At 39.6% G+C, this 17,713-nt stretch overlaps 1 protein-coding gene across 1 annotated transcript in view; it reads right to left on the bottom strand.

Moving 5' to 3' along the window:
• Nucleotides 1–1,357: 1,357 nt before the first annotated feature.
• The window catches only part of RGS22 (regulator of G protein signaling 22), a 62,018-nt gene continuing 45,662 nt past the window's right edge, over nucleotides 1,358–17,713 (bottom strand). Inside the window, exons 20-26 of the mRNA XM_074846833.1 lie at nucleotides 15,831–15,893; nucleotides 13,645–13,806; nucleotides 10,546–10,725; nucleotides 8,836–8,997; nucleotides 5,357–5,464; nucleotides 3,570–3,672; nucleotides 1,358–3,012 (exon numbers count right to left, since the gene is read on the bottom strand). Of these exons, the coding sequence (XP_074702934.1) occupies nucleotides 2,870–3,012; nucleotides 3,570–3,672; nucleotides 5,357–5,464; nucleotides 8,836–8,997; nucleotides 10,546–10,725; nucleotides 13,645–13,806; nucleotides 15,831–15,893 (921 nt within the window). The 3' untranslated portion in view covers nucleotides 1,358–2,869. The remainder of the gene's footprint in view (nucleotides 3,013–3,569; nucleotides 3,673–5,356; nucleotides 5,465–8,835; nucleotides 8,998–10,545; nucleotides 10,726–13,644; nucleotides 13,807–15,830; nucleotides 15,894–17,713) is intronic.

Genomic DNA, 17,713 nt, shown 5'->3' with positions numbered 1-17,713 from the left:
CAAGAAAGTAGGGAGAGCTACACAAGAGCTATGAGCTTCTGCAACCTTCCAGGGAGAAATGCCTTCGGAGGAATGACGTTTTACAGAAGTTCTCAATCACATCTGTGTTCTGATATATTTTAAGCCTTTCCTGTGGACCAAAACTCAGAAGTGAGGCAGAGGGTGTACTTTGGACCAGGACAACCACAACAGTGTTTGATTTTATGATAGCTCAGACACCTCATGAGTTATACTTGACAAATAAAAGTTGTGTGAATTGCAGTACTGAAAACATAGTGTGCCAAGACACACTGATTCAGGGCTGTCAGTTCAATGCACTGTTTTACTTATTCATTAGATCAGACACTGAAGAACTGGGTTTGATTATAATATCTTTAGGACCAAGACCACCTAGTTGCTTGTACCATGGAATCTTACTCTGATTTGAGCCTCCAGGTGTACTATTAAACAAATGAGTAACACAAGAGTCAGTATCACAATCATGTTGATATGGAACACATTGAAAGATGTTTATTTCCTACCCTTGACTAATGTCCCATGGCTCTTAATATTTCAAGTCAACATCTTTGCTTTGGAAACATAAAGACAAACCTTGCATGCACATTATTCTTGTGTCTCCTGCCCACCTTCACTGAATGTCTCTGCATTCCCTTCCTGAGAAAGATTTTAATCTCCCTGCAAAAGGTAAGAGAATGTCATTGCTGTGTTGCAACCAGTTGAAATAGTCAGAACAGTTCTTCAATAAATGTATCAAAAAGAGAGAAACAAGGTGCAGCTGGCTTAGCCCTCACTAGCAGCCGGTCTCCCACCCAGCTGCTCACTCACTCCCTGCTCTCATCCAGCAGGACAAGGGAAGAAAAGAGGAAAAACAGGAAAGCAAAAGCTTGTGAGTCACGCTAAAGACAGGGAGATTGCTTACCAAACACTGTTACAGGCAAAACAGAATCAAATTGGGGAAATTAATTTATTGCCAGTTAGAATAAATCATTACTGATTTGGGTAGTAGGAAACAAAAACAAGAAAAAGAAGAAACAAACATTTACACACTTAGAGAAAACACTTTTCCTCCACCTTTCCCAGGTTCAAGTTCACTTCAAGCACCTCTCCTCCCCTCCTTGTTATCACCACAGGTTGAACTCAGTCCCTTCAGTGAGGCACTGGGAAGTCCCTTCTTCCTTCTCACTCTTTTCCTCTGCTGCAGCAGGGGTCCTCCACAGGATGCAGGGAATATGTGTTCCACTATAGAGCTCCTCCTCCTCTGGCCTTGGTGTTCCCTCTGTTATTTTTCACTCTTTTTATTCCTTCCTCCCCTCTCTCTAGCTTTCTTTGCTCTTTCTTAAATATGTGTCCCCAAGGTGCCACCATCTTGGCTGATGGGCTCAGCTGTGTCCTGTGATGGGTCCGTTGGAGCCGGCTGTGTCCGGCACGAGGCAGCCCTGGCCTCCCTTCACAGAGGCCACCCCTACAGACCCCCCACTGCCAGCACCTCTCAATTTATACCCAATACACAAGGTGTGACCTCCTCTGCAACAAAGTGGAGAGAAGCTGTCCCATCAAAAGCAGCAGTGGTCTTTTGTAGATGTCTCACCCCACCAGCAGAGTGATCAGATCACCACAGAGAGCGTGGTTGAGGAGAACCGCCAGAGGGTCATGATGGAAGAAGAGGAAACCACTCAAAGGCAGTGGGAACACTTGAGCTATTTGGAGGGACTGGGCAGGGCAGGCAAATTTTCAGTGGTATTTGAGAGTGGGCTGCAACTGAGGCTGGTGGGAGAGACCTCTCAAACTGCTCAAGACCTCTATTTTCTCATTGTGTTAGCCTGTACCACAGCCTGATGCCTGGCAGGAATGCAGCTCTCAGGTTTTGAATACCAGGGTTGGCCAAGGACTGCTGCACTGGTCTGCAGCAAGGACTGCAGGTGCCTTGTTGGCCCTCTTTGAGCACTGGTCCCACCTGGGGGTTTCTCAGCTGCAGAGCAGGACCACAGCCCCTGCACAAGGAATGCCCACACTGATGTGTGTGAAGCAGAACTGCACTACAAAAAGGCATAAATGTATGAAATATAGTAACACCTGCAGAAGTGCATAAGGTCCAAGACAACTGTATAACTTGAACTGTAACTAGAGGAGGTGATAAGAGGGCAGGAAGAGAACATGAGGGAAGACCAAGGAATGCTGCAGTTTTCTCTGAAGCCACATAGAGAAAATGCTGCCACAGGAAGAGTGTGTTCAGACACTGGGAAGTTTGGAAGGACTAGCTAGGGCAGGACACCAACTTGCCTAAAATAGCAGTGTTGAAGTACAGAATTAGAAGAAGCAGGAGGAGCAGAGAAGGAAAGGGAGCAATAGTCCAAGTTCTGGGGTTTTTTTTAAGTCCATCTAATTTCAGCATAGGCTTAAAAAAAAAAAAAAAAAAAAAAACAACCTCCAGGGGATTCTTCCATCTAGCTTTTTTTCAAGCTTTGAAGCAAAATCTGTTTTTCTGTCTTTATCAGATCTCTTTGTTGTCCCACTTCTTTCTCCCATTCTAATATTTAATTGGCTTCAGTAGAGATGATCTATTGCTAGTTCTGTGTCAGGCACTTGCCAGTAACTCCATGGGGTCTGAGTTTCCTCCAGTCATCTCATGCTCCTATTTAAAATATTTTAACTGGAAAGCTTAGATGACTGCATTTCAGAGACTACCATTTTGCAACAAAATTTCATCTGGTCAACATTAGGTCCACTAACCATGGTTGGAGTTAAAAATAATCTTGCCTTCATGTTAAGGCTGTACAGCTTCAGTTAAATGTGATTTGGAGTGGGATAACTTGCTACTAATGAGCATCAGCACTGACAGCAGGAAAACTAGCTTTTGGCAATCCAAATTTCAAAGCACACTTGTTGGCAGTCTGGTACTCACTTTCTGTTTTTTGGAAAGATTTGACTGTTTCTCAAAAATCACACTACTCTTTGGAGAAACAGTGGATTTTTCAGAGTTTCCAGGCTTTGGGAAGGACATAGACGAGGTACCTGTATATGGAAAGAAAATTAAAATTATGGGAAACTGAAGAGATTTAATATTACACAGTGCTATTGCTAGCCCCACTGCTAAATGGAGCTATTAAATGAACAAGTAGGTCATAATATCCTTGGGAAAGACCTAAGAGGATATTCACCGCTGAAACAAGGATGAAGCAATGCCTCTTACATCACCCAAAAGCATACTGACAAACTGGTGAAAAAAAGTTTCATCTCTCTGGTTGTATGTAAGTTGATGAAGCACAAGAAGCCAGATGGGTGAAATATGTATGTCAACCAAATATGATTGCAATGTCACTCTGCAAAATGAAGAAATGCCCATATTCCTCTCTGCAGTAAAAGCAATGCTAATACTCTGCAACTTTCACTTTCCCTTTCTTAGAAAACTTGTGACTCGTGAGTATGGTGCAGAGAGCAACTCCCCTGCAGGCAACATAAGAGAGGCAGAGGTTTATGTATGTAACTTCAAAGGAGAGCAAAGTCCTTATACTGAGAGAATTTCACCTAAGGTATAAGCTTGTCCTAAACTACAGAGCTTGGTTAACAACCTGTAAGGAATGATGATGAGGTTTTCTCCAGATCTTCTTGCATTTTCAGGAGTATTCTCTCCTGCTCCAAGGCTTCTATGTACTTGGAATAGGACCAGGAAGCCTGCAAGAACCATTAAAAACCATCAGCCTCCAGACCAAATCACTGTAGTTCCTGGTCCATTTCAACAGTGAGACAAAAAACTTGTTTATGTTATATCTCTGTTACTGAATAATCACAATTATTAAGAACATAAGTTTTGTCATAACAATACTGGAATCATGGGAAAAATATTATTGCTGCAAATAAGCAAATCTCAAAATGCCATTAAATGCAATTTAAGCAAGTTTGATAGATAAGATGTTTACATACATTTATTTTCCATCCCTGGTCTGAGTCCTATTCTCTCTCCTTTTGTCTTCAAAACCTAAATACAGCAGACCTTTCCCCTCCCAAAATAAAAGTCTTTTATGCTATTGAGGACTTGATTTTATCTCCCTGCCCCATCCTTCCAGTGTGTCCTTTCTCAAGTCATCAAAGGTCTCATTAGCCTCACAGTTCTTTCTGCCTGCCCTCTCCGGCAGAATGTTGCTACCACTAGAGGCAGATCAACTGGAAGTGTCATCCTTTCCTTTTCTAAGGAACAAATGTTGCTCTTTACATTGCAACAGCCACAGTTCCGGTTCCATGTAAATTTTAGGTCACTCTCCCAAATCAGTGTGCGAACTGTACTTTTATTTGGACTTTTTTTTTTCCCCCTACAGCATAAGAAGTTTGGGGCTAATTCATCATGTCATTACTCAATAAGAAGAACTTCTAGCATTTTCCTATAGCAGAAAGAGGCTTGGAGATAAAACTGCTCTATAAAAGATTATTGCTCTTTCTGCAATTACCTGCCTCTTTTTGAAGGCTTAGGCATAAGACATTGATGTACTGGCTCACTCAACTCACTCTTTTTTTTTTTTTTTAAATAGGTATGAAAAGTAAAAAGGTCCATTTAAGGGATAAGAACATGAGCTTAACACTCTGAGTTTGCACGTGGTTTCAGGTTTTAGGGGTATTTCAGACTGCCTGTTTCTATATTCTGCTGATCACTAACATAATGCCACAGGAAGAGCTCTATGCAGTACAAGCAGTGGCCGAAATGCAATTTACTCCTGCATCGCATGACATAGCTGTGATTATGTGGTTGCACAGATTCTCCATTATGTTATGGAAGTGTCAGCTCAGCTATGAATGAGCCCTTAATGTGCCCAAGGTGGCATGTCTGTTATTCCTGTTTCTCAATAAAATGACTGTTACCTTTTCACTACAGATTTCATGCATCGTGAGAGTTGTTGTGGAAGAAATACTAAAGAGCTATTTTCTCTCAGATTTTCTATCCAAATACCTAGATTTCCTAAATTACTTCAGCTTCAGCTTTTGACATACAAGCAGAACAGGACTCAAGCCTAAACCAAGTTCTTTCAGGATATTAATTTCACAAGTCATGAAAAGCTTCTTATTCAAGACTTGAACTTCCTTTTCTTCAATTTATCTTTAAACATTCTTTTTAAATCTACACAGATAAAGGACTTAATATGTTGTTAGATATTAATACTACTCAGAACCTAAATCTTGAAAAAAATTAATAAATAAACCTGTAATGTAGGTAAACTTATAACAGCGAAGTTAATTGTAGAAGAATGAACAGTTACTGACGAACTATGTGACAGTAGTATTCAAAACCAATCTCCACCTTCCCATTCTCCTAAGATCATTTTATCTCTCTTGAATGATATCTGTAAGCAACATGTTTATTATTTACCTGCCACCCATATCCATCTGAAAATGATGCTGGTCCTCTCTCCACACCAAACTCATCTACCAAAGCACTGCTTGACAGACCAATGAGGTTTGTCCCCACTTCTTTACCCTGCCAATAATAAGAATTCAAAATTAGATGTAAACAGTAGTTACTGAGCTAAAGTAAAAAGCAAAAATTGGCATTGGAAACGAGATAGTGTCATATGCAGTAATGTTTTGTAATGCCCGATTTCATAATTCATCATGTTGGGTGTAATAAAAAATAGCAGAAGATAATGCTTTTTTAAAACATTTCTTTGTCCTAATCAGAGTGTCCTGACCTCTACGCTCCTGCAGACTATCCTTTCAGATTCAATACCTGCTCCAAAATACAGCTAAGTGAGAGGGCAGATCTGCAACAGACATATTTTTAGGACAGAGGCCATTGTGATCCTCTAATTTGGCCTCAAGTATAAATGCAGAACATGGGATTTGTCACAATTAATTCCAGCTTGGTCCAGTACCTGTGAATGAACTACAGTATACGTGTTAGGAAAACAGGCAATCGATTTAAAACATTTACAGTGAAGGACAAGGCATTATAACCCTTGGCAAACTGCTCTGGTGATTTGTCATTTTCGTGTTGTTTTAGTGTTTTCCTAAGGCTGCACCTTTGCACGTTCTGTCTGATGATCCCAAAACTCTTTATGAACATTAATCAATGTTCCTATTAAACTCACATAACTAACCCCACAACATCCCCATGAGGTGAGTAACATAATCCTCCCATGTTGCAAATGAGAAAGTGAGGAAAAAAGAGAGGTCAAATGGTTCCCAAAGTCACTCAGAAAGTCCCTGAAAGATCTGGAAAAGGATTAGAATATCCTACTTCCTTGCTCCCAAAGTGTCTTTTACTTCTTCATCATCCTCACTGCCCTATGAACCCATCATCTATAAGCGTGACTTTTGGGTATAGAACTGCCCAAAGTCACAGACATCACATGGGCAGTGTGATGTTTATCTTCTCTCCAGAAGCAGGCTTACTAACCTCTGTGGCACACTCAACTGATGGAACAGAGATGCCAAAGCAAGTACAGAAGTAGCGTGTTTACTAATATACTGCAGTTTATGTTTGCTAGCTTTCTCAGTGACAATGGTGAATTAAGTGAGATCTTTAATAATGTCTTCTCATAATAAATCAGGCAACACTATGGCAATGTCATACCCCATGACATTACATCACTTACTAACAAATAAGCTTACTGCTGAGAAGCTTAAAGAGAGATGAGGGAAACATGGAAAAGGAAAATTAATGCTTATGGTTTTACCTTTCTCTGCTAAGGGCATGGAAGGAGTATGTACAGATTTACAGTGTAAGTTAAAACTATTTTGTACACTTGAAAGCAAAAAATCCAAAATCTATTTTGGAGGTAAAATGCAATTGTGTATACAACAAATTACAAATACTAGCATCAAGGCAGTCTGCAAAAAGTGACTAGTGATATTTTTTAAAGTATGTGGCATGTGCATCTAGCAGTTAACAAAGGAAGAGATCCCCAGACAGGCCAAAGATGAGCCCATATAGCTGTGCCACACCAACGACAAATACATGAAAACTCTCCCAAGACAGAATCTTTTAAAGCAACTATTTCAGCTCAGTACTGAAGCAATCACATTATATTGAATGTTCTAGTTTATTTAACCCGGTACCTACCCATCTCTGCCTCCCAGACACTAAACTTAAAACCAATATGGCAACTGACTGGAGGGGGGCAGGGTGGGAAATACAAAGAAAAAATTATAACTTCTAACCCCAGCCAGAGCTTTCCTCTCCTTCAACAGGAACCTGGTGAGGCAGAGGAGCATTGACATTATTTTAAATGCCAAGAAACCATCACCTTCTACAAGCTGCCAAGTGAGCCTGCTATCGCTTATGTTGGATGAACCTTATCAGTATCCTTCAGGGATACCAAATCATTTGAATAGTTATGTTGTTACTGAGGGGGCAGAAATCGCAGGCAAGAGAACAGGGAATGGCAAATTCTTTAAACAATAATAGAAAGGGAAAAGGTTTCAAAAAATTATCTGTTCCACTTATTCTTTCAATAAATTTTAAAAGGTAACTGGTTTACTGATAATTTTTTGTGAGGAGAATAGTCTGCAAACTGTTTACTGAACTGCATTCTCTGTCACTTTCTAAAATTTCCTACCCTATTTCCCAGCTTAGAAGGGTAATTCACCTTTCCCATTTGTTCTCCATAAAAACTAGGCTTTTGCCTTCCTGGCCAAGAATTGGTCTTTACTTCCTTGATCTTAATCAGAAATCTTATAGACAGGCAACAAACAGATGGAAAAAATAAGTCTGTGAAAACGCAAAAGTGCATTACTTTGAAATATTGCATTCTTGCACTGTAAGTATTGCCAATGGCCTTGCCAGACATATCTGTATGGACGCAACGTGCTTTGGAGAAAGCAACATGAGTTCTTGGATTTTAGACTTCACTTGACATTGGTGTGTGGCCTTGAGTAACGCTTCACTGGTCCTCAGTTTTCATGTGTCTAAAAGAGGATAACAATGTATATGTGTTCTTATGGGCATACATGTCTTTATCTGTCCAGGTACTCATGTGGTTCTCATCACGAGTAACATCTCAACACATGTGTACATGGTATTTAAAATATGTAAAGGTCTTTTAATGCTACTTATGATAGTTTGCAAGTCCAATAATTTCTCTGCCCTTAAAGGAATGTTCTCTCCTCAAAGCTGGCCAAACAATTACATTTCATAAAAAATAAACTTTTGCAAAGCCTATAATCAATAGAAAAAAAAATCCATTATATTTTAATAATAAAATTCCAAGAAAAATAATTTTACAAGCAAACATTCCACTGTAGAGGTCACAGTTCTGCTAATGCACTGAAACTGTCTGGAAACTCATTGTGAACAGTCTAACAATTTCACTGTCAAAGCTGAGAAATAGTCAAGCAAAGACAAAGACTATACAAAGCAATTAGCACATAAATATTTTTTAAAATAATGTGCAGACTTTTCAAATGCTTCCTCTGAAAAATAGATATGAAATCTGGTTTGGTTTGGTTTTGCTTTCAATAGTGACCCAGAACTGTAAATTCTAAAATAGGACAGTACATACTGAAAGCACAAACAGGTCTGCAGTTACCCATTGTACACATGGACTGTACATAGATTTGTTTTTTTTTAGTTCAGCCCTCTTTTTTGCTCTTCTCTTGGCACAAAGGATGACTAAAATACATTTTCCCCTCTGCTTAATGAAAGGAGTATTCCATTGACTCATCTGCTTCAAGTTAAACACATGTATATGCATTGGCAGGACTGGGAACTAATCGCCCTAGGACCGGGTCACATGTAAAGCTTGAATTCTAACAAAAATATTCCAGTAGCTTTGGATCCGGCTGAGAAGGGATATTTGAATTCATGTATGTTTGCTCATGAAGGAGTTTATGCAGTTCATCAGCCGCCACCTGAAACTTTGTGAGCCTTACCTCTGCTGTTTTGCCTTCCTTCTTTCGCATCTTTTTTCCCTTTTTTCTCTCCAAGGCAAGTAGAATTTTGTCACTATCCAAATTGCTTCGAAACTTACAAAATTTTGGCCAAAATTTAAACAGAAGAGCAAAAATAGTCATCTGCACACAAAGAAAAGAAAATCAATCTTGACCATATTAAGAAAACAGAGTTTACTGTAAAATAAAATGTAATTTACCATGAGAATGAAATAACTATTTCTTTTTGAATACACAGCCTTGTTCCTCCCACGTACTGTGTCCTGACATTTCAGCCCAACTTTGCTCGGCACATGCTTTTCATCAGTGTGTTTATTACTGGTGAGAAATCTTCCTAAAACACAGTTAAAAGGCACTTTCTTTTTTTATATTTCCCTAAACAATTGTTTGCATTAATGAAAACATCCATCATTTTTTACAAGTATTCCTGATAAAATATACACCAGTAAAATTGCTTTTGCACCACTGTTCTGCTCAAGTATTTCAAATATTCAGTTCATTAGGGAGAGGGGTTTTTTCCCCTCCTTAAGAGAAAGGAAATACTTTTTTGCCTCTGGAAAGGCTCTTAAACCACATTACAGATCTATGAGCAAATCTTGGATAATTTTTAAATGATATAATCTCTCACAGGGTCTTTTTTGAACTAGAATAAGAAAAACAATTTTAGAAAAGCAAACAGAGGGGCTCAGTGAATTCTGTTGCTGCACGTACTAAGGCTCACATTTTTCAATTTATTTAGATGTTTAATTCTCATTGAGAACTTGGCTTCAAAGGAGCCGAGCATGCTCAGCACCTCACTGCTTCTGGCTCAACAGACTTGAAAGTGACATGTGAGTCGCTGTCATGTTCCAGTCACAGCTTTTTGGCCAAGTTCTTCCCTTGGTTCTGTGCCACATTTCTGGAGTTCACTGGGGTTTATACAGGCTGAAATGAGACTTCTTATTTCTCTTAGGATCTATATGAACCCTTTTCTCTGACAAACCATTCATCTTCTGTGATCCAAACACTTTATGGACTCACAGTTGATGTTTAAAGGTGTTGGTGGCAATTTTATAGGAAAAGGAAGAGGAATTAGCTTTCTTGGGTCTAGAAGATATGTCAGAGAAGACAGTAATGAGGAATAAGAAAATAGTAAGTCTGTAGTAAAGGTTCACAAATTGCTGTTCAGTCTGATTAGTACAAAGATCAGAGAGAAAATTGTCTACAGCCATTTAATACGACTTTCTGTAATAAAGAAGGGAAAAGCATTCAGTAAGTTAATCTGTCTTTGTGCTTTACTCACATCTATGTTTTTTCATAAACTACAAAAACTACAAACTTTCAAACTACAAATTACTTCTCTAACATTAACAAAGTGGTAAAGAACAAGCAATTAAAAACAGAGACAGAATTCATTTCTACTGCTAGAATTCCTAACACACACCTGGATAACACCTTTGCAGGATCAACTAGCTGGCAGAGATTGCCCAGTTTATTGAGCAGTAAATATCTGAAGCCTCTCTGTCATCTCCACCATACAGTCTTCATTGAAATGCATGACCATAATGTTCTCTTGCATGCCTAGGCTTATGTATGGAGTCCATATTGTCACAAAAACAACACAGACTGTCCTTAAAATCAAGCACAGAGATTCTAGCCAGAGCTGTTACAGATGTTCTCCCAGCTTCTTACCTGTGCCTCTCTAAAAATGTAAGGTCCTAGTTCTTTCCTGTGCTCCAAAATCTTCTTTGCTTGTTCAGTTGGGATGTCAATCTGCAAAGCTGGGGGTACAGCAGAATTAATAAAGCGTTTGATAATAGCTGTAATCTTTTTCTGGACTGTGGCATCATCACAATGAGAATGGCACAAGTCCTGAAAGACAAAAAATAGCATTTTCAGTCAATGGAGAGAGAGATGCAAGATCCTTTACAGGGGCCCAGTGATCAAAGAGTAATAGTCATATAAAAATAATTATACAATAGGTTCCTTCAGTATGTAGAATAAAATTCTCATAGCAAATGTTCATGGCCAAAGACATAGTGAAGACATGAGTGGGACTTCTGGTTTGCAAATGCAGATATATAGCAATTGCTTTTAGGTGATAATCTCTGCCTGCATGTTCCGATGGAAAAGGATAGTTTTTATCCTGCATTCAGTCTAAGTACATTACTGGCAAATAGGAGGTATTTCTGAAAAGAGAACCTCACGTACAGGTGTGAAATGCACTGATTCTCACAATGAGCCTGCTATGACTAGCATAGCCGTGATAACTGAAAGACAAAGAAATGCTCTAAATACTCCAAGAAAAGAGGGGAATTATTTAGAGGGTACAGTGTATAACCAGGAGTGTTGGCACCAGAGGGGAAAATTTCAGCTACCAGTACAATCTTCCATTCATTGAAATCTTCTAGTTTCCCCATTCATTAAGATTTTCTAGTTTCCCAAAACCTCAGTGTTTGACATAACTCTGTGCAGAACAGAATACAAACCAAACCTGAACTTACAAGTGTGAGATCTCAGAGAAACACTGGGGGTTTTCTACTTTTTTTAATGTTATTGTTATTGTAAAATCTGTTATTACTGTGTTTTCATACTCTGATGATGCTACCATTGGACTTTGACAAGAAGGAAGAATAATTCAAAGAACTTCCTTCAAATGCTTTGAAACACAAACTTTCCATCTATCCATAAACATCAAGAAATTTCTATAACACTAGGAGATTATCACATATATCTACTAAAGACACAACGAGCACTCTAGAGAATTTTCAGGAAGAGAGCTCTCTAAATGAAGAATGTGCATTTAGTTTTGGTATAGGAGGCTGCATATTTACTTTGCAAAGAAATTAAAAACAGGGCTTTTAACCAGAAATGTGGTATGTGAAAGAGCTGGCTTGTTTTATTATGAATACTTTTTAGTTTTGTTCAGGAAAAAAAGAATGATAACAGCTACAATGAAGAAAGTAAGGCAATACAAAACCATTTTCAATATATCCTAAGAATATATCGTGGCTTCCTTTGCTCATCTAGCACAGAAGGAAAGGCAGAGAGCTGTAGTAAGAGGGAAGACAAACAAGCCATATGATATGAAGAGGGATGAGACATGAACATAGAGGAACAGATGGAAGTGATCCTCAGAGTTATATTTCTTCATATTTGATTTTAAAAAAAGAATTGTTTTTTGATTGTCCCAAGATGTGCTGCCAGCCCATGGGTTACAAGGAGCAATGCAGTCATTGACTTCTAAAAGGAGTTCTGTCTAATCTGATGACATGATAGGGCTCAGACAATACAAGTTTGCACTGTGCAAAGTGCTGCCCACGTCTTTGGCAATATTCCTCCAGTTCAGCCTGACCCACAACACTCCTACTACTCCAGCCCTTTGCTTCTATAAAGAGCATCAACTGCCAACCATGACAAATTGCATGCATGTAGAAATATGGTCAGACTGTACTTTTTCTTGATAAGAAGACAAATAAAATTAACATAAATGAAGGAGAGGGGGTGGGACATAAAACAATGAAGGCTTTCTTCAGAGAGCAGATCCACAAAGAAAACAATCTAAAATACACTCCACATAAATTTACAGAAAGTTTCCACATCCTGCACAATGTAGCAATAAAGAGTCACAAATCTGAAAAAACACCAAATATTTCAAGAAGGATTTATGTCATGGAACTTCAGATGCCTTTATGTCAAGTTTCTAGCCTAAGCTAGTCACTCTGTAACCAAGAGAGAGATAGCAGCAGCCCCAGAGAGCGTTTCAGCTGATGAGTCCTCACTTAGGGATTGTCCCCTGGAAACAGAGTTGCTTCAGCTTCTAAAGCAGACCCCAAATTCAAGTGCATAAAATTAAACAGTGAAAATACACCCACATGCCCGTAGCAGGATCTCCAAGTGCTACTGCGGCATCAACTGTGTTTATCTCCTGATTTCTGAGCGTGTTAGCTAACCTCATGCTCCCTGCCTGCCATGTGCGCACAGGCTGTGGTCAGGAGCCCAGGAGAGGTTCAGCACACCGATAGCACTTTTGCATCAGCAATATCCCAGAGGCAAAGGGAGTGAGGAACAAGTCAAAGATCTGTGGTGCCCCTGCATTCGGTCCAGGTGCTACTAGGAGTCTGCAGTGTGATTTAAAGGCTCACTCCAGAGTTTTCCCACTGTGTTTCACCCCATGCAGCTGCAATTTCACAAAGGGGTATGTATGTGGGAGAGAGGCAATTCCTGCTGGAATTCCCCATCACGTTTCGCCTTGGCCACATCCTCAGATGCAGTCAAATGTACAGAGTGCAAGGGAGCTGTGGTCTGTGTTGTACATAAAAGCTTTTTGGGTAGATGCTATCTTTACATCTATACATTTGATAGAATTTAAAAGTTTTCTCTGATTTTGAGTGATTACCAAATTCAGCAATAATCCCATTATTTAACAGTATGTAACTATAAAGACAGAATGAACATTTTAACACTTGCATATTTTCTACTGCTCAGCAGATGTATACCAAAATCTGGGCATTAGCTGGCTCGTAGTGTCCCTTTAGAGATTCAGAAGAATGTTACAGTTTGAAGAAGCATGAAGAAATACAGGAATAATACATTCAAGACATTAAAATAGCTATCCTTAAGTAGTAAGGATTTTCATCGAAGTAAAAACAGTTTAAACAGTGAAAGAGGTTTTACTATGAACAAGAAAATGCCTAGAGATATTCTTGTTAAAATTCTCCTAATATAAGTAATGGATGCATTTGCTTACAAATTGAATTATAATCCCCTTGCTCCATTTTACCACCATACCTTATACTTCTGTACCTCTTGCCAAAAGAGCACTCCATTCTCCAGTAGGTCTCCTTTCAGTGACACAAAGCGTTGAAACTGATTTGCTGTCACTGGATTCAACAGTGCTTTGCGGAAAGGAATTATTTCACTAGATGAAGAAACCCACTTATTGTCCACATGCTGTCAAAAGAAGAAGTAAATGCACCAAATAAACTTTGTTTCAAAAAGCAATAACAAAGGCATTAGTTAGCGTAAACTGTCTGATTTTTATCTTTGCACTGACCCTAACTTTCAGTAGTTTATGAGTTTATGACATGGATACAATAGAATGTGGCAAGGTTTCATTTCTTTCCTTCTTTTTTCTTTTTTTTTTTTTTTTTCCAGTTTGGTTTGGGCAACATTTTTTGGAAGACGTGATGGGAGAGGAAATGACTGACAATGATTTAGACCATATGACTACATACTATAAAGTATGGAAACAGCTATTGTTATTGATTATGGCAACAGGCTACTTTTCTAGAGAACGGTTTGAGTTTTGTGCAAACAAACAACAAAGAAAAAGGAACAGACAGACCACATAGCTTAAAGTTGTAAAATGCTTCTGACAAGGATCTCACCAACAGAATGAGCTTTGAAATGTGTTGCTATGATCACCAACAGAAGCTGGAGAGTTTGCTCTCTGTGGAATAAAGCTACCAGTAATAAAATAGAATTTAAAGTCATCAAGACATTTTGGAAATCCTCATGCTGCAAAGCACAGAGCAGTAGACAGCCAGGAAAGGGTGGAGAAAGAAAGATGGCTTATACAGGGACAGTTTGAAATGAAGTTCAGGCTGGCCTGCCTTCATGAACAAACAGTTCTTGTGCTGTCACCGAGGAGCAAGCCAAACAACTCCCCTTTGTTATCAGATGGATGAATGAAAACTGTCTTCTAACAGTGGTATAAAACTCTTGAAATCCTGGAGGGATTGAGTGCTGTTCAATGGTCAACATGGGACAGAAACATTTATAGTTGTTGCAGACTGTCCTGGAAATCTAACCTGATTCTAAGCTGAAGGTCTTTCTGCAGCTTCTCTTAAAAACAGGCATTATACTTAGTTATGCTTAGGGTTAGACCTCCACAGAGCCTGCCAGGAATGAGAGCCTCCCCTTAGGAGAGGGTGGGGGGTGGTGGTCCAGAGGGTCCTTTGGTTAAAATAAAGGTGACTCAGCTTAGACAGTAAGGTGGCATCTTCTCAGCCCTCCTCCAGTTCTCTAAACATCTATTATCCTCTGTGACCAGGATTTGAGCAACTTTTGGGAAAAATTATTTCTGGGACATATTCATGAAGTGAAGAACAAAACGTTGCTCCCACCCCCTACACTAATATATGAACACTGCTTATTTTATGGGTCAACAATCTTGAACAGAATATAGAAAATAACCTTCTTCCTGACAAACAAAGGGAAAACTCAGTTAACAGAACCCACATGCACTTTGGATCCCTTTCGAGCTAATGGTTTGCATGGATAATTGGTGACCGGGTCTCCAGTTTGATTTCAACAGACAATAAAAGTTCAACTGAATAAATGTACACAACTTGTATGTTGGCAATCACAAAGAGTTCACTGCTCTTCAAGAGGAAAATACTGGCAAACATCTGATGAAATGTATTATTACAAAGGTTTAAGATGTTTAAAATTGATATTATCTCAGTGCTGTAAGATTAAAATACAATTCTAAATGAAACAGATACTGTGAGATATGATTAAACCTGCCCACTCCACTGCATACTTCACATTCCCTTTTGTGTCTGCACGTAATCCACTCGCAATAATAAATAAACTACCAGATGCTGGAATGAACAGCTTGTCCCAATAAGTCCACTGCATGCAAAATACAGATAAATGTGAATTAAAGGCACAATACCAGTTTGAGGAGGGTTAAGAGTGCTCCAAAGCCCAGGACAAGAGACATGGTTTTTTCAAGTATGACCTCTCCAGCCAGGAAGGGAGAGAAATTTACTGTGAACATTCAGCAGGGAGCTAAATTCACCATTAATGTGAGTAACCAGTCCACTGTAGCGAATACAATTATACCTGCTTTTGACAGTATTATATTTGGACCTCACACTGTCAGCAGGGAAACTGTGAAGGATGTGCAAGGTCCAAACAGAAAAGACAGTGAAACCACAGACACAAGTGACACAGTTAACTTCACTTGCCTTCCACATCCTAGTTTTCTTCTCCTGTTTGTGGCATGAAAGATCTTCAGTTATGTCCCTTATCTATGGTTTGAACAAAAGATTATCATTGTATTTTTTAACTCTTCTTGTTTCATGTTCAGCACTCTAATGATTGAGACAACAGTGGTAGAATAGTTCATACGTCTTTGTATGGATCTTTGTATGTGAAATGTGTTGTGGACTTACACTGAATGCCATCCCTTGTTCAGCTATAAATGAGCACATGCTCATTAAGACTGGGGAGTTAGATAAGACAAGAGGCAATAGTAGTCAAACTGTGCTCTTCCATCGGTTTACCTTACCCATAATATGTTAGGAACAAATGTTGGGCTTGTTGGGGTTTTTTTGGTATAAAATCTTTTTAGTTCCTGTAGACAGCTGTATCAGAAATACAGACTTGATCCTACAGCTTCTCTGTAGCAAAAATACACCTCAAATCAAGGGCAGATTTTCTGAATAAGGACTACATAGCATGCCCACAGTGTTTGGTCACTGTGAAATATGAAGCCAAGCGGAGAATGTCATCTGGTTTCATTTCTTCTAAAATACTTTCTTCAAAAGACCTTTTCATCCTCTGAATTTGCAATAAGAAAGAGAAGAGAGCAGTCAGACGTAAATGGAGTTAGGAAAAGACTAAAAGCTCATTAGAAGTATGTATTTCCTGTAAACTGTTTATTAGAGTTGAATACAGCATTTTCCAAACTGCATGGGCTACTCTCATTGACAGCAGGTGCAAGAAGAGGCATGAGCTAGCTTCCAGACCTGAGTAAGTCCAAGCCAGAGCAGGGGCAAGGGGAAGAGTTCACTGCAATGTTAAACCCTATGATCTGGTCCAAAGGGGCAGGGTTGGAGATTGTAATGGAAATACCTTTCAATTGTTGTAACCCAGGATTTGAGTTGCATGTTATAGGAAATACTATAGCAGGAATCACTCAAAGCAGTAGAGGGCAAGTCTTACAAGAAGCAGTGCAAGTGCAGCCGTGACCGGACCTGAGCTGACTTTGGTGCCCACAACACACCACCTCTCCTGTCCTCAGTGACCACCACAAAAGATGGAGCCCAAAGTCATGGACTAAATGAACTCACTGGACATTTTGTGGACATTTATGGACATTTTACAGATATTTCACAAGGGTGGTCTAAAGACTAAGGGAGTGATATCTGTGTATTTTATCAAAGGATGGGAAGGCGGGAGGGTGGCTAGTGAGGATACACTGTGGGATCTGAGCATGACATAAATGGTATGGAATAAGGGACGGAGAATGTGCTAGCTTTAGCTGGGATAGAGTTAATTTTCTTCCTGATAGCTAGTATGGGACTTGTTTTGGATTTGTGCTGGAAACGGTGTTGATAATACAGGCAGTGCTTGCACAGAATCAAGGCCTTTTCTGCTTCTCATACCACCCCACCAGTGAGTAGGCTGGGGGTGCACAAGAGGTTGGGAGGGGACACAGCTGGGACAGCTGACCAAAGGGATATTCCATACCATATGATGTCATGCTCAGCAGATAAAGCTGGGGGAAGAAGGAAGGGGGGGGTGTTCAGAGTGATGATGTCTGTCTTCCCAAGTAACCATTACGCGTGATAGAGCCCTGCTTTCCTGGAGATGGCTGAGCACCTGCCTGCCGATGGGAAGTGGTGAATGAATTCCTTGTTTTGCTTTGCTTGCATGCACAGCTTTTGCTTTACTTACTAGACTGTCTTTATCTCAACCCACAAGTTTTCTCACTTTTACTCTTCCAATTCTCTCCCCCATTCCATCAGGAGGAAGTGAGCAAGCAGCTGTGTGGGGCTTAGTTGCTGGCTGGGGTTAAACCACGACAGTGGCTTAGTCTTATTGCATGGTCTTGTGCCAGGGCTTG

Source organism: Strix aluco, chromosome 1, assembly GCF_031877795.1.
Source record: "Strix aluco isolate bStrAlu1 chromosome 1, bStrAlu1.hap1, whole genome shotgun sequence".
Taxonomy (NCBI): domain Eukaryota; kingdom Metazoa; phylum Chordata; class Aves; order Strigiformes; family Strigidae; genus Strix; species Strix aluco.
Note: the sequence above shows the minus strand (reverse complement) of the source record. Positions and strands in the feature narration are given on the sequence as shown.